At 43.5% G+C, this 25,701-nt stretch overlaps 1 protein-coding gene across 4 annotated transcripts in view; it reads right to left on the bottom strand.

The window, feature by feature from the left end:
- The window catches only part of GALNT10 (polypeptide N-acetylgalactosaminyltransferase 10), a 220,122-nt gene that overhangs the window by 109,428 nt on the left and 84,993 nt on the right, over positions 1-25,701 (bottom strand). For 3 of the 4 annotated variants that reach the window (XM_060198024.1, XM_007534373.3, XM_060198025.1), the window contains exons 2-3: positions 19,895-19,997; positions 18,453-18,591 (exon numbers count right to left, since the gene is read on the bottom strand). In XM_060198024.1, coding sequence (XP_060054007.1) covers positions 18,453-18,591; positions 19,895-19,997 — 242 coding nt within the window. The remainder of the gene's footprint in view (positions 1-18,452; positions 18,592-19,894; positions 19,998-25,701) is intronic. The other variant, XM_060198026.1, reaches the window with a different exon arrangement.

Raw genomic sequence — 25,701 nt, 5'->3', positions numbered from 1 at the left:
AGACTTTTGCTCAGACTCCCCTGTCTAGTTGTAAGATGGCTATAAAGTACACAGCACACTTCAGCAGTTTCCCCACACAGCTGTCCCACATGAGAAAATCAGCCCTCTAAAAGGGAGAACACATACCTGTCTGCATGCCTGAACGTTAAGCACAACCAGCTGCAGGAAGGAGACTGCCTGCTCAGTGTAGCAGGTAAGGTTGAGGGGGCCAGAATTATCAACATGAGACAAGAGCCAGGAACCTCCCCCTTCCTAAGAAGATGACAGCCACCAGAAACTGAGGAATTGGGATCTAACATCAAGATTCTAAAAGAGAAAGAAAGGAAAGAAAAGAAAGGAAAGAAACACAATTTTTTTTCCTGAGGCAATACTAGTCCTATAACGCTACGTTATAGGGGTAACAATTTCACAACTCTTTCTGATGTATATTACCACATCACTAATATTAAGACTTTGAATGACTCAAACATGAAAGGAAAGCAGTAACTATTTTTTAAAAGTATTTTTTAAATTATCTTTATTTATTGGACAGAGACAGCCAGAAATTGAGATGGTAGGGGGAGACAGAGAGGGAGAGAGACAGAGAGACACCTGCAGCCCTACTTCATCCCTTGCAAAGCTTTCCTCTTGCAGGTGGGGACTAGGGGTTTGAACCTGGGTCCTTGTGCATTGTAATACAACCAAGTGCGCCACCATCTGGCTCCAGAAAGAAGCATCCATTTATCTATCTATCTATCTATCTATCTAGTTAAAAGTTTAAGGATGCTTTTGCCATATTGTTTCCAGAGGGAGGGAAAAAACTAGAAACAACCTGCATATCCATAAAAAGGGGAATGACTGAGCAGATGATGATCCAATGGAATATTACATAGCTACTAGCACTTAGAAACATGGCCATAACATATTAAGTGAGCAAAGCTACTTATAGAATAAAATACATAACACTACAATCATATTTTTGAAAAATAGTAACCAATCCCCCCTTTATACATCTATGTATGTTGCACAAATAAATTTAAAAAACACAACTAGAGAAAGCTTAAGTGTTACTATTAACTACGAGCAGATTGTGTGTGGTGGGGGTGGAGGGTAGGGAGCTATTGATTTCTTTCCCTAAAGAAGGTGCTTTACACAGACACGAGGGTATGATGTGGAGGAAATCATGCTCAATTCTATGGAACAGCTTTCCTAAACTAAGCTATGTGCTTGTCTTATCATCATGCTCCCTTGATATCATCTTAATGAAGGGAGAGAACTGATAATCAACTTTATCTTCTTTTTTAAAAAATTTTTATTGGGGAATTAATGTTTTACATTTGACAGATAATCAACTTTATCTTCTAGTCATTATTTTCTTTTTCCTTAAGTCTGTTCAAGGCCAACACAACTGAGAAATCAAACTCATCTCTGAATTCTGTTTCTCTCTCTGGGAACAGCATGTCACTTTCAGCAGTAAGTGAAATAACAGCCTGTGTAAAGCAGAATGAAAAACAGAGGCCTGCTGACTGCCTCTATTTCTCTAGCTATGCCTACTATACTCTCTACAGAACCTTCCTGCACAAAGGGGTAGAGTACTTCTCCCTCTTTGGAAGGAAGGGGACTCCGTCTGTCTCACTTGGTCCAGAGCAAAGAGTTGAACTCCAAGGTCCTGCTTATGCATCTGCAAAATGGAGCTAGATATCTCCATCTGATTCAAATGATTCCAGAGGTTGGAAATGTGATAGAAGTTTTGTAAGTAAGAAGACATGGTAAATTTTGATCATTATTAAAAAAAAAAAAAACTGTCTCACACACAGTCTCACTGTGGGAAACAAAATGAGGCTGGTAAGTGCTGAACACAAGCTCATCACCTGATAAGAGGTGTGTGTGTGTGTTTGTGTGTGTGTGTGTGTGTGTGTGTGTTGGGGGAGGGGGCGGGTGCCTGGACATGCCAAGGATCCACTTCTAGATACTTAGCATCCATTCATTCTGTATACTTAGTATCCACCCCCTAGATACTTAGTTTATTATCCATTTCTAGACACTTAGTGCCCATTGTAGATACTCAGTGGTCATGCTAGATGCTAAGTAACCATCCTGGGTACTTACTATCCATTTCCAGATACTCAATGTATATTTCTAGATACTTAGAGATTGTCACTTTTTGGAGAAAAGATAAGGGAATACAACCACACATCACCTTGAATGACTGTGGAGTGGGGGTTAGCCAGTAGAGATTATACAGATTATGTGCATGCCCCTTTGCTTTTCAGTTGACAGGTGGCCATTTTTTAATCCTATGCCAGCTATCTCTGCAAATTCAATGCAAGGACTGAAATATATTTAATGCAGCATCATTAGGAAGGGTTAACCTTGTTATATGCAATATTTCTGAGTGGTCTCTCTGAACCCAATTTAAAATTCTACATACAGAAAGAATGAGGGGAGGGATAAGGAAGAGACATCAAATCATTGCTTTACCATCATGGAGTTCCCTTGGTGCTGTCCATGATGATTCCATGTGGTGCTAGGGATCAAATCCAAAGCATCATATGCAGTAAAGTGTGCTCTACACAATGGACTATCTCTCAGCCCTAAATCTGTTCTGAAAAGCCCAGAAGTCAACTTGAGAAACTGTACTGACTGCTGTTTCATTTTAAAGCTTGTGAGTGCCTTTAAATCCCAAGACTGGGTCTGATCGATCAATAACCATTGTCATGAAAGAAACACCATGTTCAGAGAGGAATCATTTAATCTCAGAGGAGAAGCACCGATTAAGCTTCCTGAGAAGTCAGTGAATCTCCAAAGAAAACTTGATTTCTTCTCCTTCTCTTTCTCCTTCTCCTTCTTCTTTTTTCTATTTGCAATGCACCAAGAACAGATTCTCCTCACATCTCTGCCAAACTGGAGGGTTGCCTTCTCTGCCAAATTGAGGGGTCTGCCCTCTCACCTCCTGGCCTCTGCTTCCACTGCAGTGCTCCACCAGAATCATGATCAATAGGGCTGAGTTTGCTAAAATGAATGCCACATGTCTGCTAAGCCTGTCACTGTTCGGGCAGAGCATCTGATAAGTATTCTAACATCAGGAGTGAGTGTGGGGAGTCCCACTGCAGAACACATAAGAGGGATCAGAGCACACAGACTTTGACTGAAACAGGACACACAGACCTCAGCCTCCACACACACAGGTCACAACTGATACAGGTTCTTTTAGTGTTGTTTTTTTTTTTTTTCCCCTCCAGGGTTATTGCTGGGGCTCAGTGCCTGCACTACAAATCCACTGCTCCTGGAGGCCATTTTTTCCATTCTGTTGCCCTTGTAGTTGTTATAGCTATTATCATAGTTGGATAGGACAGAGAGAAATGGAGAGAGGAGGAGAAGACAGAGAGGAGGAGAAAATGATAGACACCTGCAGACCTGCTTCACCAATTGTGAGGTGACCCCCCTGCAGGTGGGGAGCTCGCAGCTCAAACAGGGATCCTAATGTCAGTCCTCGAGCTTTGCACCATGTGCGCTTAACCCACTGCGCTATCACCTCAGATTTCCTGCACTTTCTCTCTTCAAAAGTTCTTGTTCTCTACCTCTCTCTCCCCTTCTCCCATTTGCCACAGTAAATCCTGTCATCTCCATCTTCAAAGGTGAACCAGAAGGTGCCAGTAGCCCTTTCAAGATGAAAATCAGATCCTATGATTGTCTGCTCAAAATCCTCCAGGGAATTCTCATCTCAGTTTAGCTAAATCAAAAGCCTCACCTACAGTCCTGCTTCTCACCTTTGGGCTTCATGTATGACAGATGGTTCCAGGACCTCTGTATCTCTCTCCTTTGCCTGCAGGACTCTTCCCTAGCTATCTGCCCTGCTTCATACCCTTAACACCTCATATCTCTGTTTCAGCTGACTGACCTTCCATGCCTACAGGAACAAAATATATGCTATTCCTATTAAATTCACTACTCCCAGCCAAGGGTAAAGTGCTTAGCTGGTATAGCTGTTGAATGCCTAAGGCTCCCTGTTTTATCCTTGAATCCAGTGTGGCATGTACCCCATTGGTGCTCCAGATTCTCTCCAATATGGAGTCTTTTCTCCATCTCACAGGAAATAAATGCATCTTAAAAACAAATTAATGGGCTGGTACAATAGCTCAGCATGCTGCTCTGCCATGTACACAGCTCAGGTTTGAGGCTGCCTCACACTGCACTGGAAGAAGCTTCAATATTGTGGTCTCTTTCGCTCTTTCTTTCTTTCTTTCTTTCTTCCCTCCCTCCCATTCTCCTTCCTTCTTTCTCTTTTACCAGAGCACTGCTCAGCTCTAGCTTATGGTGGAGTGGAGAATTGAACCTGGGACTTTGGAGCCTCAGGCATAACCATTATGCTACCTATCCCTATCCCCCCTTGTCTTTGTCTCTTTCTTTCTGAAAAAGTCATCCTGGTACAGTGATACTCCTTGCCCTGCTTTCCTTTCTCACCATATGATCAACAAAAGCTCAAGTTTCATGACCTCTCTCTGCCTTATGTAAACTCTAGGAGAGAAGGGTGTTTTGTCTCTTTTGTTCACTGTTGTTTCCTCAGATGCTAGCCCACACAAGAAACATCTGTGCCAGGCCAATGATCAATATCTGTGGAAAGAATGAATGACTTGCAGAGCCACCTGTTTTGGGGGTTATTTATAAGCACTAGGGTTTACTAGTTCTTAAGCCCATAGCATCACCGAGGCTACATTATCCTCAAGTGAAGGAGGTGGCCCTTGAACAGGACCTCAACTGCAAGTTCTCTGGGTGCAGGGAGCCATCCCCTTCCTCTTCCCTATTCTGTGGGGGGTGTTGTGGATACTAGAATAGGTGCCAAGCCATAGCAATGAATCCCTTTATAATCAGACTCCAGAGGCAATGTTGCTGAAAGCATAGATGTGTGACATGGGACACCACACTCCTTGGCTCTTCCATTGGTTGACCTAAAAAACTGAATCATAATGATGACAGTGATGATCTGGCCATAAGGGATTCTAGTCTGTAATAGTTTTTTCATGTAATATCTTTGGTTTACCGCTAGGGTAATGCTGGTTGCATAATGAATTGAAATATAAGTCGTCCTATTTAACTTGAGAGAAGAACTTGTATAGAATTGGAATTACTTATTACATTCTTGTAGAATTCACCAGTGAAGCCACAAAGGTCTGAGGTTTTCCTTATTTTATTATTATTATTATTATTATTATTTTACCTATAATCGCAGTTTCTTCAATAGCTAGAACCAGGACTTTCCAGGTTAATCATCTCTTCTTGTGATGCTGTGGATCAAACTTTGGACATGATGCTTGAGAGTTCAATGCTTTACCCACTGCACCACTTGCTAGGTCACCCTAGTCATCTCTTCCTGTTTGAGTTTTGGCTAATTGGTAGTCTCTTCCAGGGACTTTGTAATTTCATCTAAGTTGATGAATTTATAAGCATGAAGTTGTTCAGAGTATTTCTTCATTGTTTTTTTTTTAATAGTTAAAGAACCTGTGAATAGGCCATCTTCCTCATTTTCAACACTAGTACTTCTCTTTTTCTCTTCCTCAGTTGAGTTTATCAATTTAATTGGCCATTTCAAAGAAACAGCTTTTGATTTCAATGGTTTGTCCTCATTGTTTTTCTATTTTATTGATCTCTGCTTTGGTCTTTTTGATTTCCTTTTTTTTGCTCATTTTGCTCTTCATTTTCTAGTGTTGTTTTTTTTTAATAAATGTTATAAGTGTTTTTTTTATTTCTTTATTGGGGAATTAATGTTTTACATTAAACAGTAAATACAATAGTTTGTTCATGCATAACATTCCTCAGTTTCCCATTTAACAATACAACCCCCACTATGTCATTTATCATCCTTCATGGACCTGTATTCTCCCCACCCACCCACCCACCCCAGAGTCTTTTACTTTGGTGCGATATGCCAGTTCCATTTCAGGTTCTACTTGTGTTTTCTTTTTGATCTTGTTTTTCAACTTCTGCCTGTGATCTTTAAAGTAGAAGCTAATATAATCAATTTGAGACCATTCTTCTATTTTGATAGGGGAGAGAGAGAGGGAGAAAGAGATACCAAAGCTCCACACTACTATTTATGATATTCTATTTAGTTGTCATAAATGTCATGATAGATTTTCTTTCTTTTTAGTATTTATTTATTTATTACTGGATAGAGACAAAGAGAAACTGAAAGGGAAGGGGGAGGTAGAGAGGGAGAGAAATAGAGAGACACCTGCAGCCCTGCTTTACCACTCATGAAGCTTTTCCCCTACATGTGGCACACTGTAATGTGTGCGCTTAACCAGGTGCACCAGCTCCTGGTCCCATGATATATATATTTTTTCTATACAAAAATGAATCATGACTTTACCAACAACCCACTATTTGCTTTGTATTTTGTATATTGCTGAGAATTGTACCCATGTACTCATACATGCAAGACATACACTACTAAGTCACTTCCCCAGCTGCTAATAGACATTTAACACTGTAACCTTCCTCTTAAGTACTGCATTAGTAACAGCCTGAAAATTTTGATATATCCTGTTTTCATGATCATTCAGTTCAAAATACTTATAATTTTCCTTTTGCCTGTTTTCATAAGCAAGTTACATAGCTATCAAAGATTTAGAAATTTTGTTACTCTTCCCTTATAGGCTTCTAAATTTAATTCTATTGTTGTCGAGAATATACTTTGTATCACTTGAATCCTTTTAAGTTTATGAAGAATTGTTTTCCAGTCAGTCATAAATGTTTTGTAAGCATTTGACAAGATGCCTATTCTGCTCTTACAGGGTAGAGTGTTCTTCTACACAGTTTTGATTGTGTTGTTCAAATCTACTTGTTCTATCAGTTCCTTGAGAGAGAAGTGCTGAGATGTCATAACTGTGACTATGCCCTTGAAGTTTTGGCCTCATGTATTTTGACACTGTCTTACTAGGTACATAACCATTTAGGACTACCACATTCTTCCTTTTCCTTTAGTGTGGTGCCTGAGACTTGGGGCCTCATGCCTATAAGGCACTGACCTTCTATTGAGCTAATTCTTTGGAATGCCAGGTACTTGGAGGATCTACTTCATTTGTCCCTTCTCCTTGGGATTATTGTCTGTTATTGACTGATGGAAAGATCTTAAAACCATTGATTCATATATTTATATCGTGTGTGTGTGTGTGTGTGTGTGTGTGTGTGTGTTTTGGTTGTTTCAAGCACAAGAGTAAATTTGATCTCTGTTATTTCATCTTGGCCCCTACCTAGAATTTTGAAAATAGCATTGTGTATATTCATAGTAGGCACAGTTATCTTATAATTATTAATATTACTACTACAAAATGTGGTTTATTTGAATGTCTGACCTAGCAAGCAGCAGTTTTTTTTTCATTCCAGAGTATATATTTAGGAAATGTCAAAGGCTGTAACTCTCTCCTTTCTCACATTTGTATACTGTTGTGGTGCTCAGTAGAATACCACTCATTATATAGTAAAATGAGCTTATATATTCTTTTGAGGAAACCCAGTACATACCATGAACTAACCATGCTAATTTAACAAAAAGAAAAAAGTCAGAAGATGCATGGAAACAGTATTCAGGTAGACTTAGGCCTTTGACAAAGAGTCTACACAGGCTCATTCACTGAGGCTAGATCTGTGGGCTGGAGAAACAGGTTAGGATTGTAGCTCCATTCCCACCAAGGCCCACAACTGACCTGCCTCCATTCCCTTTACTGATGTCTTTTTAACTGAAGAGTCATTGCATTATAACATCATGAAGGCTTTAGCCTTCACTACTGACAGTCAACATGTGCGTCTCCTTTCCTGATAGACACTCCATAGTCTTTTAAAAAAACATTTTTTATTTTTTATTTTTTATTACTGATTTACAAAATTGTAAGACAATGAGGGTATAATTCCATACAGTTCCTACCACCAGAGTTCTGTGTTCCCATCCTCTCCACTGGAAGCTGCTATCATTCTCCCAAGGTCCCTGATATGGGCTGATGATATATATATATTTGTTTCCTTTTTTTTTTTTTTTTTGCTTTCCGTTTTTCAACAGTTCTACCTCCACTTCCTTTATTATTTTAAATTTATTTATAAAATAAAAACTATTGACAAGACCATAGGATAAGAGGGGTACAATTCCACACAATTCCCACCACCAAAGTTCTGTATTCCATCCCCTCCCTTGAAAGCATTCCTATTCTTTTTCTCTCTGGGAGCATGGATCCAGGATCATTATGGGGTGCAGAAGGTGGAAGGTCTGGCTTCTGTAATTGCTTCTCCATTGAACTCACCTCCTTTCTAACTCATCCTTACACCTGTTACTACTTTCAGATGTCTTTTCTTTTTTCCTCTTCTCTCTCAGATAAGAGAAATAGTGCCTGACTTCCTCTGGTGTTTTCTAGGTTTGCTTCCTTTTCATTGATGGTATAAAGACAAGATTCCTGGTGACAAATGCTTCAGGTCCTGGTGGAATGGAGGTACAAAGCCTCTGGTTTACTTCCCTATCATTTACCCCTCTGGGAGTATGGACCAAAATTCTTTTTGGGGGGTTTGTAATTGCTCTCCACTGGACATGGATATTGGCAGGTAGATCCATATCTCTAGCCTGTTTCTATCTTTCCCTAGTGGGATAGTTTCTGGAAAGGTGGACACATCCCAGTCTTCTGCCTTCTCTTGTGGCAATCATTAATCCAAGTCTTTATTTTTGGTGTGTGTGTGTGTGTGACATTAGGTAGCACTTATATTCATTCTTTTGCATGTGGCTATCCTGTTTTGTTGGAAGAGACTTTCCCTGCTCCACTGCAGGATGTTGCTTTTTTTCTTCATCATAAATGAGTCCTCCATACGTGGCTTTAGGGGTTCTCCATTTTGACATATATATATATTCCAGTGTTTTGACTAATACTTCTCTGTAGTATAGTTTGAAGAACTACTTGCATTTTCCCCCGTCTTCTCTAAGGAGTGACTTGGTTATTTTGGGTCTTTTGTAGCCCTAAATAAATATCATGATTTTGTTTTTTTGTTCAATTTCAGTGAAGGAATTTTGGTAGTTGTTGCACTGAATCTGCATACTGCTTTAGGTAATGCATCAATTTTTAAAAATTCATTCATGAACATGAAATATCTTTGTATTACTTTGTGTCTTCTATTTCTTCTGACAGCATATTAGAGTTTTCAGCATTTACTTTTTTGGTTAAATTTATTTTGAAGTACTTAACTGTTTTTAAAAGTATTGCATTTCAATGAAAGCCATACAAAGGAGTGTGTGTGTGTGGGGGGTGTGTGTGTGTGTGTCTAGAGCCTTGCTTAGCTCTGGTTTATAGTGGTGTTGGATATTAAACTTGGGACCCCTGGGGCCTCAGGCATGGAAGCTGGTGCACAAACCACTGTGTTATCTCTCTGGCCTTGACGTTTATTCTTTTTTGATGCAATAGTAAATGGGATTGTTTCCCCAATTTCTCGTTTTCTGAGCTTATTGTTTGTATACAGAAAACAGTTTTGTATGTTGATTCTGTAGCATGTCACTTTACTGCACTCAATTATTATTCTAAGTAGTATTTTACTGAATCTTGGGGTTTTCTATGTATAATATCATGTCATCCAAAGACAGTGACAGTTTTACTTTCTCTTTTCTAACCTAGATTCCTTTTCTAGCCTTTTTGTGTTTAACTGCCCTTGCTATTCAACATGGTACTGAATAGCAGCACCACAGACAGTCTTATAAGGGCTTCCATTCCCACTCTGGACAATCTCTGCATACAACAAACAGTCCCCACAGATAGGTCTGTACAAGTACTCTTCAGCACCTGAGGCTTCACTGCCAATAGGAGAGGGTCTCCATGTGGGTGGCCAAGCAGCATGGCAGGGCCCCTGAGGAGCAGGGAAAGTGGGCCAGCCCACCAGTCAACCAGTGTTCCTACTCCTTTGGCAGGAGGTGCAGACAGCAGGCCTGCTCAGAGCCAGCTGGCCACCTCCCACACACAGGTCCAGCATGTTGGCTGACCCCCTAGTTTCTGCTCCCTGTGGCTGCACGTTTCTGGGGCCATCTCTGGTAGAAGCACATGCAGCTGGCACAAACACTCTTCTGTCCTGTTCCTGATGTGCTCTTGCCCAAAGCTCAAAGGAACAAAAGGCAGATAGAAATCTTAGTTCCTGCTGGTGAAGCTGCTTAAGCTCAAAGACAACAGAGGGGAAAAAAAAGAAAAAAAAAGACACCAGAGGGGGGAGACACTTGGTCCCTCTAATTTCCTTACAAACTGCTGATTTAGTTACAGGAAACTCTCCTATCTCCTTTAGGGGGTAAGGTGGAGCTCTTCAAGGAATCTGCCAATTCATTTTTGAAAGTTGACTCTCACAACTCACAACTCTCAAAACTCAGGTTTCTGAAAATTGGGGAGGGATGTTGGGTACTGGATATAGTGTCTCCCCCCCATATAGTTATTATTGGGTCTCGGTGAGATAGGGAGAGAGAAAGAGATACCTACAGACTTGTTTCACCACTTCTGAAGCTTCCCCTGTGCAGTTGGGGGGTGAGGGCTCAAATCCAGGTGTTTTTCTACAATGGTAAGCCCTTATCATGACATCTTTCAAGAGGAGAGTGGGGGATGGGTAACAGATGATCTCAAATCACATCCGATCCACCAAGAACAGAGAACCCTTACTGTATCCCTGAACCACTGCCAGGCCAGTGTCACATTTCAGAGTGATGCTTATCAAACATAAAATAAAACATATGAGCTTGCAGTAGAAATAATAAAACAACATGCAATATACTTGTCATATACTCTCTGAGGAATATATTACATGGCAGGCCCTAAAGGTGCCTCTAAAAATGACCCTTGTTTCCAAGTAGAGAGGTGTCGATGGCATTTCAAGCTGTCTGTAAAAAGACTTGGTGACAATACCACAGGTGCTTTGTGGCCTATATTCCTAAGTGAAAGGAACACCAGGTGTCAGTCAGAGGTCAATGCAAAAAGAATGCAGTGTTTGTCTTATCCAAGTCTATAGACCCTTCTTGATTCTTTCTTTGTGTATGGGTATGTGAGCCCTAGGGTCCAAAGACTGCGACCTATCCTTTGCTGGGCTGAGAAAAATTCTCATCCTTCTAACCAAGAAGTTAGCTCTACTTCTAACCAATTGCAAATTTCTTCTTTGTCAGCTGAGCACATGCCTTGCTGGAAGCATTGCCAGGCAGTTTCATTCATCTGCTGTGTCTTCCTAGAAGGCTGATGTGACCTGGGCTGTCCCAGAGGGGTCACAGCACAGGTCTGCCCTGCAGTCTTCACAGTTCAGGCTATTGGTGCCCATCTCTTGCACAGGCAGCAACAGCAGCTCACCTATACTACATCCTGGTCCGGCATAAGCTTTGACACACTTATAGCCATTACCCACGTTTACTAAACACCCAGTAGAATGGAGGCATGGAAGCTGTGGCACATGAGCTGCTCTCCCACCATAAAGACAGTCCTCACTTACTACCAGTGGGTCCATGATTTTAGAAAACACTGACCTAGGCTGTGTGATTCCCCCACCTCCAACAAAATTCTGATTCTAGGGTCTGGGGTAGTACCATATCTTTTGACTCCCTTATTTCCTCCTTCCCTCCCTTCTTCCCTTCCTCCCTTGATTTCTTTCTTCCTTCTAGAGGCAGAGAGAGAGAGAGAGAGAAAGGGAGAGACGACAGCACTGAAATGCCCTTCTGTGTGGTGAGAGTTAGGCTTGAACCTGAGTTATGCACATGGCAAGCAGTGCACTATCCAAATGAGCTACTTCACCAGCCCTGCTTTTGACTTTTTAAAAAACCACACTGGGGGGGTGTTGCAGTGCAGCAGGTTAAGTGCACATAGTATGAAGCACAAGGACTAGCCTAAGGATCCCGGTTTGATCACCTGCAGGGGGGTCACTTCACAGGTAGGAAAGCAGGTCTGCAGGTGTCTTTCCCCCTCTCTGTCTTCCCCTCCTCTTTCCATTTCTCTCTGTCCTATCCAGCAACGACAGCAAAAAACAACAATAATAACCACAACAACGATAAAACAACAAGGGCAACAAAAGGGAAAAAAATACCCTCCAGGAAACTCTCACGAGGCTAGACATGGACCTTCCATATAACCCAGTAATTCTTCTCTTGGGGATATACCCCAAAGACTCCATAATACCCTGTTGTATGCTTTACATTGGGTTGTTCTAGCTCTCCCCCTTCCAAGAAAATTGGATCAGTCCTGCTAGTTTCGCGGGCCCGCTTGGCCCTGCCCCAAAGAACCCCGAGAGAGTTCCAGAGTTCCAGAGTTCGAGAGTGCTTGGTGCCGCTGTGGGGGAAAGAGGCAGCAGAGTTCTGTTTGGTGATTAGTTTGGTTTAGTTTATGAATTGTTGTTCCTGAATAAAGAAATACAGCTTCCCTGCCCAGCTGCTCTGTTACCTGCCCGTGAAGCTAGCCCGGCCAGCTGGAGCCTCCGAATTTTAACAACAAATGGCGCCCACGTGGACCTGACCTGCACATCTCTCAGATAAGTGAAGACAATTTGGCTACCTATGTACTATGGCCTTCTCTTCTGCTTGTGAAGAGATCTCCAAAGGCCTCTGCTCTTTCTTCACGAGAATGTTTTGCTGTTTCTGGAACATTTATCTCTTGACCACTCTGTGGTTTCTACTCGCTTGGGCGCACTCAAAACAGCCAGAGGAGTCGGGAAGAGCCAGCGGGCAAGAGGCAAGGCGCAGAGCTGCCTTTTCCACCTGGTGGAACAGCCAGCCAGCCGGCTGCGCCCAGACAACCCTGCGCACCGCGCCCGCAGCCCCGCAGCCCGCAGGAGGCCGATGCCAACACGCAGGAGCCCGATTCCAACATGCTAGAGCCCGATGCCAACATACAGGAGCCTGATGCCAACACGCAGGAGCCAGCTCTCCACCGCGTGGCGCAGGGCACTGGACGCGGGATCTCTCCACGCTGCTCGGCCACTGCGAACAGGGCAGCAGATATGACAGGGCCATGGAACAGGGCAGCAGACATGGCAGGGCCATGGGGCAGGGCCGCGGGGGCCTATCATGGTCGCCACCTCTGGGCACCTCGGCCCGCGCCTTCTACAAGGCTGGCCCGCCCGCCCTCATGCTATGAATTCTGGAATGATCCTGGACCTCCCGGACCCCCGGGCTCCCTGCCGAAACTGGGCACACGAGATCTCCAGCTGCCGGTCCGGTCTGAAGGCAGACAAGCTGGAGTACACAGAGATTTGTACAGAGATCGCAACCTGCAATTCCTAGAAGTGAAGCTGCCCAAGAGACCACCACTGGACAACGCACCCCCCCAACAACTAAGACAGTACATATCTAAATTCGTGTTTGAAATGACATGTCTTCGTAACAAAGGTTTCTCTCCTTGTGTATTAATGATCATGTTTATGTGTATGTTTAAAGTTTGGTAAACAGTAACTTTAAGGCTAAATTCTTACTAGTCAAAGTTAAATGAAAAAGGTTTTCAATGTAATTCTCATAAAGATAAAATTAACTTACATTTAAAGTCTGAGGTAAAAATTAGTTAACAATCAATATATTTTAACTAAGTTGGTCTAAAGACCTGCGCACACCTAGGGTGTGCCTCCATCTTGAATGGGTATAACAAAAGGTTAAATAGACTTGTTGATACGTAAAACTCTCGATTACCTTCTCTATTAGAAATGGTAGATCGCACAATGGCTGTGCTAATTATTCTCATGCCTGAGGTTTCCTTTCCTGCACACACCTAGGGTGTGTCTCCATCTTGAATGGGTGTAACAAAAGGTTAAAAAGATGTTGTTGATATGTAAAAGTCTCAAATTCCTTCTCTATTAGAAATTTTAGATTGTGCTGTGGTTATGCTAATAACAAGTTTTGTTTCATAGTAAGTAAATTGCAGCCAGCTGCCTTTGGGACTCTAGGCCATTACCCACCCCCATGCAAATGCCTGTTGAGACAAGTATGCCCCCCAGAGGCAAGAAATGTTTTTTTTTTTAAGCTGATAAAGTTTTTCCCACAGAGGCAAGAAATGGCCCCCTCAGGCCTTCCCTTGGCAGCACACTGGTTCTTGTTACTTGCTTACATGTTTCTCCATGTTTGTGCCAGTTTCTTTTTTAAAAAATGCCTATACGATATAGGTTTCTGTTCACCCCACACCCTTGATACTGTAGTCATTTAGTTAAAAAGAAAAGGGGGAATTGTTGTATGCTTTACATTGGGTTGTTCTAGCTCTCCCCTCTGCCAAGAAAATTGGATCAGTCCTGCTAGTTTCGCAGGCCCGCTTGTCCCCGCCCCAAGGAACCCCGAGAGAGTTCCAGCGTTCCAGAGTTCGAGAGTGCTTGGTGCCGCCGCGGGGGAAAGAGGCAGCAGAGTTCTATTTGGTGATTAGTTTGGTTTAGTTTATGAATCGTTGTTCCTGAATAAAGAAATACAGCTTCCCTGCCCAGCCGTATGTCTCTGGTCGTCTCTGTTACCCGCCCGTGAAGCTAGCCCGGCCAGCTGGAGCCTCCGAATTTTAACAACAATACCCAACCAAAAAGACATTTATACACTTATGTTCATAGCAGCACAATTCGTAATAGCTAAAAACTGGAAGCAACCCAGGTGCCCAACAACCGATGAGTGGCTGAGAAAGCTGTGGTATACATACACAATGGAATACTATGCAGCTATCAAGAACAATAAACCCACCTTCTCTGACCCATTTTGGACAGAGCTAGAAGGAATTATGTTAAGTGAGCTAAGTCAGAAAGATAAAGATGAGTATGGGATGATCCCACTCAAAAACAGAAATTGATAAAGAAGAACAGAAAGGGAAACTAAAAGCAGGATTTGACTAAATCTGGACTAGGGCACCAAAGTAAAAACCCTGGGGTGGGGGCGAGGGTGGATATTCGGCTTTTCGGGGTGGTGGGGGGTGGTGGGGGTGGCTGGTTGGGTGGGTTGGTAGGATGGGATACAGTGTTTTGGTGTTGAGAATGGTGTTTATGTACACTTCTATAAATCTGTAGTCATATAAATCACTAACTAATATGAGAGGGGAAAAATTGATTGTATGTCTCAAATTTTTTGAAGCAAAGACTGAGTCTTTTTAATACATAGGCTGAGTCTTTGATATGTTGACTCTCTCAAAAGCCTAGACCAGGGAGAACAGAAGCAACCAGCGGCACAGCTATATACAAATAATGTCAAAGGACATAAATTATGGTGATGTTAGGTATTATATAGCATATCCTAACAAAGGGATTTTTCAAATTTAACCCAATTACTAAATAATGTGATTATAACAATAACTCGTCTTCTTGAACCCTAAGACAGGAGGAACCTCACATTTCCACTATAGAGCCTATATTTCCCCCAGTCCTGGAATCTTAGGGTGGGGCGCACTTTCCTGCATGCTTCTCTCAATTCATACCAAATGATATTGCATCCGCTTCTTCTTCTTCTTCTTCTTCTTCTCCTTCTTCTCCTTCTTCTCCTTCTTCTTCTTCTTCTTCTTCTTCTTCTTCTTCTTCTTCTTCTTCTTCTTCTTCTTCTTCTTCTTCTTCTTCTTCTTCTTCTTCTTCTTCTTCTTCTTCTTCTTCTTCTTCTTCTTCTTCTAGCATTTGCCATTGCATCCGCTGATCCCAACCTAATCAATGCAATGTGTACCACCCCAGCATGCTTCACTTCAGACTGTGTCCAGAGACTTCAGGTGTGGAATGACAACCCTACAGCTTCATACTTGGGTGAGACCTTTCCTTTCATAGTATTCTCTAATTCCATTCCAGATGGTTCACTTCCTAACAAAGTCCCAAAACCTAGATATAGACCAGGTCCCTGAGATAGAGCATATGTTCACACGTATCCATAAACTAGGGCAAAATATATGCCTGAAAGCAAAAGTACACAACAGTCTGCAGTGAGTACCCCCCAACACTTCATCTGCACTATTCCAGCCTTTAGGTCCATAATTGGTGTATTGCACCAAAGTAAAAGACTCGGGGTGGGTGGGTGGGGAGAATACAGGTCCATGAAGGATGACAGAGGACCTAGTGAGGGTTGTATTGTTATATGGGAAACTGGGGAATGTTATACATGTACAAACTATTGTATTTACTTTTGAATGTAAAACATTAATTCCCCAATAAAGAAATTAAAAAAAAACTTGTACTAAGTACTTGCTCACATAGTACTAAGCACAAGGACCCATGCAAGGATCTGGGTTTGAGCCCCCAGCTCCCCACCTGCAGGAGGGACACTTCACAAGTGGTGAAGCAGGTCTGCAGGTGTCTATCTTTCTCTCTTCCTCTCTACTTCCCTCATTTCTCTCAATTTCTCTCTGTCCTGTCCAATAAAAATGGGGATGGGGGATGGCTGATGGGAGCAGTGGATTTATAGTGCTGGCAATGAGCTCCAGCTACTGGATCCTAAAAAAAAAATGTTTTCATGGTGAGCCAAGGATAAAATCCATAGCCTCACTCATGTAAGGTCTGCACACTACCACCAATCCACCTCCGAGATCCCAAGATTAATTTTTTACTGTTGCATTTTACCAACAAAGTTTTCATAGGTATAAATAATGGTTTCCAAGTTCTAGACAAGGCATCCTATTATCAAATTCTGGAACCATTTCATACATTTTATGCCATCTAATGCAAAATATTTAATTTTAATACCTCATCTGTAAAATGGCAGTAAGAAATGTTTTTTTGGGTGGTCTGGGAGGTGGTGCAGTGGATACAACATTGGATTCTCAAGCATAAGGTCCTGAGTTCAGTCCCTGGAAGCACACGTACCAGAGTGATGTCTGGTTCTTCTTCTCTCCTTCTGTCTTTCTCATTAATAAATAAATAAAATCTTAAAAAGAAGAAGAAGAAGAAGAACAAGAATAAACCCACATCCCAACTGCACCATGAACATAACTAGAAAAAAAAAGAGGTTTTTGGAAAGTTTGGCTGAGTCACCCCATATTAAGTACCCAGAACACCAGTTCTGGAACTTGAAGCACTGCAACAAATCACCTGAAGGATTAGCTAAACATCTCTGGCAAGGCCCCTCCCCAGGTTCTCAGATCTGTCAGATATGGGCTGGGAAGTGAGAATCTGTAGATCTAAGTAGTTCTGAAGTGATGTGGATATTGCTGGCCTGGAAACCACACTCTGAGAACCTTAGAGCAGAACCTGGCATACAATAAGCACCTAATCCATGTGAGCTGTTAGCATTTTTTTTGTCAAAACATTTCATGCATCAGTGTTTCTCAGAAATGGACCCTGAAACCTGTGTACAGTGGCTCCCAAAGTGTGGCCCTTAGAACAGCAGCATAGAACTATGTGAAACACAAGTCCTTGGGCCCCAACCACATCTACTGAATCAGGAATCACAGCCTTTCCTCCAATACCTTGTATGTCTTGAGTTTGAATGGTAACAGTGAGGCACAATAATACCCTAGCTCTCATACCCTCAGGTGACTCTAGTCTACTCCAGCTTTAAGAACCACCTCTCTACCAGGTGGTCACCTGAAAACCACCACTGCCTACTACAGATGTACAGAAGAGGAGAACTGCAGCTCAGAGTGACTGTGCTCTGAGACCTGCTCACTTCCTTTGACCCTGAGAATTATGACAGGTCTGGAAGCCTGAGTCATCTCTTCTGTAAAATGGGCACAGTCTCAGGGCTAACAATGCAACCCAGGTGGTTGGCATGGACTAACTGTTCAAATGATGTGAGTTCTGTTGTTTGTATAGTTATTACACTATGCTCTCCCTCAAAACAATCTGGGGTGGTGTCTGGTAGTGTTGTACCCTGTAAATCACACAGGTTATCATGTGCAAGAAATCAGACTCAAGCCCCTGGTCCCCCACATGCAGAGGAGAAGCTTCATGAGTGGTTAGGTAGTGCTACAAATCTCTCTCTCTCTCACTTGCTATAAAGGAAGAAAGGAAGGAAGAAAATGTAAGAAAGAAAGAAAGAAAGAAAGAAAGAGGAAAAAAAAAGCAGATGTGACCCAAGTTTATACCTGGCTCCCACTGTGTTGAAGGAAGCTTCAGTGCTATGGTAACTTTCATTGTTTTTGTGTCTCCTGCTTTTTCTCTGTCTTTTTTTTTTAAAAAAAATTAAATACAAATAAATTTTTTAAATCTGAGGTAATCTCTCATGAAGACATAAATGCACAGGATAGCTAAAATAAAAAATGAAAGAAATAAAAGTATTGTACAAAGAATATGGGAGTAGGAGGCTAGGGCTGTCACTGTGATTGCATTCTAACATAAGGCTGTACTTTACTAGAGTCCACAGCAACAGCAGCTCAGAGGTCCCATAGCTCTGAGGGCAAAAAGAGGATGGAAAAGGCTCTCAGGCAATCGACAGGGGCTCCAGGGGACAAGCATTACATTCTGGAGCCCCTGTTTATATGCCAGCTTCCTACACTGCCTTTATGATTAATTCTCAGCAAGAACCCAGGGACATGCTCCTGAGACCCCAGGAGCTGTGATTTTACACTTACTTTGGGTGCCGGATATCAGGGAGGGAGCGATTCAGAGAGATCTTGTCACTGACATAGATGTTAAATCCATTTTCTCGGTACGCCTGGTCCACTCTATCAGTGTCAGTCATGGGGTAAGGTTGCCCCTGTTCTCCATGTCCTAGAGAGGGAAGGTACAATTAGTAGTGGACTGAATAAATGTCACACTCAGACAGGGAATGAACCTGCAGGCTTGCTCAGAGGGAATATCCAGAGGGGAGGGGAGTGGCCATGTGCTCAGCCACAGTGTCATCTGGTCTCTTGGTCCTTGTGTTCATGTGATTTATACAGCAACCTGCAGAGCAGACAAGAGGTAGCCCAGGAAAACCTTAGTGCAAGTCTGCTTGGTCCCTAGAGCCTTGTGCTCTGCCCTCCAGATCTAGGTTCAGGCTTCAAGCCTGCCTATTCCTTGCTATGTGACTGTGGGAAGATCACCCCAACTCCCTCAGCTCTGGTCCCTTTTCCTCACATGGGCCACCAAGTTGATTTGGGGTTTCACCAAGAAAACACGTAAGGTATGGAGCATTTGCCTCTCTCCATCTGTCGTCGCTCCATTTTCCTTTTCTCCTTTGCCATTCCCTCCCCCTTGTTTTTCCCTCTCTTCTCTCCCCACCCCCTTCATCACTGGAGCTTTACAACTCCAGGATGACTTTTTTCATATAGAAAGAGACAGAGACAGAGAAAGACACCACAACATTGAAGCTTCTTCCAGTGCACTGGGGGCTGGGCTCAAACTTGAGTCACTCACATGTCAAAGCAGGCATACTATCTAAGTGAATTTTTTTTTCCTGGCCCCAGTCTTGCCTACTATAGGTGTTAAAAAATGCTGGCTCTTATTACTCTTAACTTTAGAAGTGAAATTTCTTATTTATTTATTTTTATTAGCAATTTGATTTACAAAATTACAAGATAACAGGGGTACAATTCTGCACTGTTTCCACCACCAGAGTTCTGAATCTCCAGTCCCTCCATTGTAAGCTACAGAAGTTCTCCCAAGGTTGTAGATATGGGTTAACTATTTCGACAACTATCTGTCTATATTTGTATATATTTGTCCATTTTTTAAAGATCCTATATAAGTGAAATTTCTGGTGGGAGGAGATACTGCCTGTCATTTAACAAAGGTGTCAAGGCAAATCCTGAAGGATCTAGGTGAAGTGCATGGAGAAAGGGTCAGGAGCCAAGGTTAGTAGATGCAGGGGATTCCAGAGTTGGGGCCAAGGAAGGTGGCAGGAGGAGTCAACAGGGGGCTTAGACATCCCTGACAGACAGACAGACAGACACACACACACACATACACACACACACACACACACACACACACACACACACACACACACACACACACACACACACTCTCCTTCTTTCCTTCTCTCCCTCCTTCCCTCCCTCTCTCTTCCATGGGTGGTCTCTGAGCTCCTTACCTACTCGCTGTGCATCCCTCCTAATGGCTTCTTTGTCATGCCAGTCCTTCAGTTTCTGCCCATTTCCCAAGAGAAACACTTTCTTCTGCTGATTATGTGAGCCCTTAAAAAAATAATAACTGTGAGTAAGACGTGTGGCCTACTGAAACATTGACACTAACAAGAATTAAGTTTAGTAACAGAGACCCAGAAACCATAGAGCCCCAGGGGGCCTTGGGATGAATGGGATATCTGTTTGCTGCCTGTCTCACTCCCTCAGCACACATTTTCTTTTTTTCCTTCTTTTTTTTTTTTTTACATGCATAACATTCCCCAGATTCCCATTTAACAATACAACCCCCACTATTTCATTCATCATTTTTCATGGACCTGTATTCTCCCCACCCACCCACCCACCCACTCCAGAGTCTTTTACTTTGGTGTAATACTCCAATTCCATTTCAGGTTCGACTTGTGTTTTCTTTTCTAATCTTGTTTTTCAACTTTGGCCTGAGAGTGAGATCATCCCGTATTCATCCTTCTGTTTCTGACTTATTTCACTCAACATGATTTTTTTCAAGGTCCATCCAAGATCGGCTGAAAACGGTGAAGTCACCATTTTTCACAGCTGAGTAGTATTCCATTGTGTATATATACCACAACTTGCTCAGCCACTCATCTGTTGTTGGACACCTGGGTTGCTTACAGATTTTGGCTATTACAAATTGTGCTGCCAAGAACATATGTGTACACAGATCTTTTTGGATGGATGTGTTGGGTTCCTTAGGATGTATCCCCAGGAGGGGAATTGCAGGGTCATAGGGTAGGTCCATTTCTAGCCTTCTGAGAGTTCTCCAGACTGTTCTCCACAGAGGTTGGACCAATTGACATTTCCACCAGCAGTGCAGGAGGGTTCCTTTGACCCCACACCCTCTCCAGCATTTGCTGCTGTTACCTTTTCTGATGTGTGACATTCTCACAGGAGTGAAGTGATATCTCATTGTTGTCTTGATTTGCATTTCTCTGACAATCAGAGACTTGGAGCATTTTTTCATGTGTTTCTCAGCCTTTTGGATCTCTTCCGTGGTGAATATTCTGTCCAAGTCCTCCCCCCATTTTTGGATGGGGTTATTTGTTGTCTTGTTGTTGAGTCTGACAAGCTCTTTATATATGTTGGTTATTAAACTCTTATCTGATGTATGGCATGTAAAGATCTTCTCCCATTCTGTGAGGGGTCTCTTGATTTGGGTAGTGGTTTCTTTTGCTGTGAAGAAGCTTTTTAATTTGATGTAGTCCCATAAGTTTATACTTGCCTTAGTCTTCCTTGTAATTGGATTCGTTTCATTGAAAATGTCTTTAAAATTTATGCGGAAAAAAGTTCTGCCAATATTTTCCTCTAAGTATCTGATAGTTTCTGGTCTAACATCCAAGTCCTTGATCCACTTGGAATTTACTTTTGTATTTGGTGAAATACAGTGATTCAGTTTCATTCTTCTGCATGTTTCAACCCATTGTTTCCAACACCATTTGTTGAAGAGACTCTGCTTCCCCCATATAATAGTCTGGGCCCCTTTGTCAAAGATTAGATGTCCATACGTGTGGGGCCTCATTTCTGGGCTCTCAATTCTATTCCACTGGTCAGTGTGTCTGTTCATGTTCCAGTACCAAGCAGTTTTGATGACAATGGCCCTATAATATAGTTTGAGATCTGGCAGTGTCAGCACACATTTTCAATGTCAGTTGTGCAGAGGTGAGGGAGATAACAGTACTGTGTCTGCCCTGCTGGGGCTCACACACGGCAGGAGAGAAGCCATGGACAGACAGTCCTTTCATCCAAGGGAGATGTTGACTGGCGTAGGGGAGCGCTGTCTGAAATGTGGGTCAAATGTGAATCACATCTCTGACCTTACACACTCCAGTTTCCACATTATTATTTTTTAATCTTTATTTTTATTTATTGGATAGACAGAAATCGAGAGAGAAGGGGGAGACAGAGAGGGAATGAGACAAAGAGACTACTGCAGCCCTGCTTTACCACTCGTGAAACTTTCCCCCTGCAGGTGGGGACTAGGGGCTTGAACCTGGTTCCCTGTGGATTGTAACATGTACACTCAACCAGGTGAGCCACCACCCGGCTCCTCTAGTATCCACATTAAAAACAAAATAAACCAAGGGACAGGTAAGGTTAGCTTTGAGAATATATTTTACTTACCCAATAAATGCTGTCTAAAATATTAGCATTTCAACATAATAATCAGATACTTTAATTTTTTTGGACTAAGTCTTGGAGAGCTAATATATATTTTTTATTTGTTCTTGCTTCGTATCCTGAAGACTTTATGATGTGCTTGGGGAGGTGAGGCCATCCTGGTGGGCACATGGGGTGACTCTTCAGTGCCTGGTGCCATCAAGACCATGCAGATATGTTCCATCACCAACAACCAAGTGTAAAGACTTGGCAGGGTGTTGTTAAAATTTCGGAGGCTCTTGCCGGGCGGGCTTGCTTCACGGCGGGTAACAGAGACGCGGAGACAACGGCTGGGCAGGGAAGCTGTATTTCTTTATTCAGGAACAACGATTCACAAACTAAGACAAACTAATCACCAAACAGAACTCTGCTGTCTCTTTGCGGCAGCACAAACACTCTCTCTCTTACTCTCGAACTCTCGAACTCCTGAACTCTGGAACTCTCCAACTCAGGAACCCTCTCCCGGGGTTCCTTGGGGCGGGGCCAAGCAGGCCCGCGAAATTAACAGGACTCATCCAATTCTCTTGGCGGGGGAGGGCTAGAACAAACCAATGTAAAGCATACGACAATTCCCCCTTTTCTTTTTAACTAAATGACTATAGTATCAAGGGTGTGGGGTGAACAGAAACATATATAACAAAAACCAGCATGTTGCCAAGGGAAGGCCTGAGGGGGCCATATCTGCCTCTGGGGGGCTACTTGCCTCGACGGAGATTTGTATGGGGGCGGGGAATGGCCTAGGGTCCCAAAGGCAGCTGGCTGCAACTTACTTACTATGAAACAAAACTTGTTATTAGCATATCTACTGCACGATCTAACATTTCTAATAGAGAAGGAATTTGAGACTTTTACATATCAACAACGTCTTTTAACCTTTTGTTACACCCATTTAAGATGGAGCCACACCCTAGATGTGGGCCGAGAGGAAACCTCAGGCATGAGAATAATTAGCATAGCCATTGTGCGATCTACCATTTCTAATAGAGAAGGTAGTGTTTTACATATCAACAAGTCTATTTAACCTTTTGTTTAGACTAACTTAGTTAAAATATATTGATTGTTAACTAATTTTTACCTTAGACTTTAAATGTAAGTTAATTTTATCTTTATGAGAATTACATTGAAAACCTTTTTTATTTAACTTTGACTAGTAAGAATTTAGCCTTAAAGTTACTGTTTACCAAACTTTAAACATACACATAAACATGATCATTAATACACAAGGAGAGAAACCTTTGTTACGAAGACATGTCATTTTAAACACGAATTTAAATCTGTACTGTCTTAGTGGTTGGGGGGGGGGGTCACCATTCGGAGGTGGCTTCCCGCGCAGCTCCATTCCCGAGCAGCTCCACTTCTAGGAATTGCAGGTTGCGATCTCTGCACAAGTCTCTGCGTACTCCAGCTTGTCTGCCTTCAGACCGGACCGGCGGCTGGAGATCTCGTGTGCCCAGTTTCGGCAGGGAGCCCGGGGGTCCGGGAGGCCCGGGATGGTTCCAGAATTCATAGAAAGAGGGCAGGCAGGCCATCTTTGTAGAAGGCATGAGCCTAGGTGCCCAGGGGTGGCGGCCATGATAGGCCGCTGTGGCCCTGCCCCATGGCCCTGCCATGTCAGCTGCCCTGCTCGCAGTGGCCGAGCAGCGTGGAGGGATCACGCATCCAGTGCCCTGCGCCACGCGGTGGAGAGCCGGCTCCTGTGGGCTGGCCTGCGTGCTGGCATTGGGCTCCTGCGTGGTGGCATCGGGCTCCTGCATGTTGACATCGGGCTCTTGTGTGTTGGTGTCGGGCTCCTGTGTGTTGGCGTCGGGCTCCAGCATGGTGGCATCGGGCTCCTGCGTGGTGGCATCGGGCTCCTGCGTGCTGGCGTCAGCCTCCTGCGGGCTGCGGGGCTGCGGGGCTGCGGGTGCGGTGCGTGGGGTTGTCTGGGCGCAGCCGGCTGGCTGGCTGTTTAACCAGGTGGAAACAGCAGCTCCGCGCCTTGCCTCCCGCCCGCTGGCTATTCCCGCTGGCTGTTCTGAGTTCGTCCGAGCGAGTGGAAACCACAGAGTGGTCCAGAGATGAATGTTCCAGAAACAGCAAAACATTCTCGTGAAGAAAGAGCAGAGGCCTTTGGAGATCTCTTCACAAGCAGAAGAGAAGGCCATAGTGCATAGGTAGCCAAATTGTCTTTACTTATCTGAGAGATGTGCAGGTCAGGTCCACGTGGGCGCCATTTGTTGTTAAAATTTTCGGGAAGGCTCTTGCCGGCTGGTCTAGCTTCACTGGCGGGTAACAGAGACGCGGAGACAACGGCTGGGCAGGGAAGAAACGTTGGATCGTGCAGTAGATATGCTAATAACAAGTTTTGTTTCATAGTAAGTAAGTTGCAGCCAGCTGCCTGTGGGACTCTAGGCTGTTCTCCGCCCCCATGCAATTGCCCGTCGAGGCAAGTAGCCCCCCAGAGGCAAGAAATGTTTTTTTTTTCAGATATGGCCCCCTCAGGCCTTCCCTTGGCAACATGCTGGTTTTTGTTATATATGTTTCTGTTCACCCCACACCCTTGATACTATAGTCATTTAGTTAAAAAAAAAGGGGGGAATTGTCATATGCTTTACATTGGTTTGTTCTAGCCCTCCCCCCCCAAGAGAATTGGATCAGTCCTATTAATTTCGCGGGCCTGCTTGGCCCCGCCCCAAGGAACCCTGGGAGAGGGTTCCTGAGTTCGAGAGTGCCAGAGTTCCTGAGTTCGAGAGTTTCAGGGTTACAGAGTAAGAGAGAGTTCCAGTGTGCCAGAGTTTCAGAGGGCTCTCAAGTACGAGAGTTCCAGAGTGCCAGAGTTGGAGAGTTCCTGAGTTCCTGAGTTCGAGAGTAAGGGAGAGTTCCTGAGTTCGAGAGGAAGAGAGAGAGGGCCAGAGAGTGCCAGAGTTGGAGAGTTCCTGAGTTCCTGAGTTCGAGAGGAAGAGAGAGAGGGCCAGAGAGTTCTAGAGTTGGAGAGTTCCTGAGTTCGAGAGTAAGAGGGAGTGCTTGTGCCGCCGCAAAGAGACAGCGGAGTTCTGTTTGGTGATTAGTTTGTCTTAGTTTATGAATCGTTGTTCCTGAATAAAGAAATACAGCTTCCCTGCCCAGCCGTTGTCTTCGCGTCTCTGTTACCCGCCAGTGAAGCTAGACCGGCCGGCAAGAGCCTTCCCGAAAATTTTAACAACAGCAGGGGCCTCAGCCAGAACCTTCCCTGGATAGCACTGTTCCACAAGACATCTAATGGTAATGGCTTCCCACCTCCCTTTGCCTGTTAAGAACTCTACAGATCTGCTCTAACCAGTGTGGAACAAGGGATCCAATATCCTATCTTCTACATAATGATTCATGAAGGCCCTGGACGTGTGGCCTACTGAAACGTTGACACTAACAAGAAGCCCCTGGAAAAGCTCAGCCTCCGCTGCTTAAGTCTACGGCAGATGCTTACTTTAGTAGACTTCCCACGTCTCATGATAGCCCTGGCAACATTAGCCATCCTCTCTTCCCCTGCCATGGGCTCCAGGCTGCAAGGAGGTCTGAAAGTTGGCACACCAGGTAACCAGGCAGAGAGGGAGTGAACAGTGTC

This window comes from Erinaceus europaeus, chromosome 9, assembly GCF_950295315.1.
Source record: "Erinaceus europaeus chromosome 9, mEriEur2.1, whole genome shotgun sequence".
Classification (NCBI taxonomy): Eukaryota; Metazoa; Chordata; class Mammalia; order Eulipotyphla; family Erinaceidae; genus Erinaceus; species Erinaceus europaeus.
This window is presented reverse-complemented; position numbering and strand designations above follow the sequence as displayed.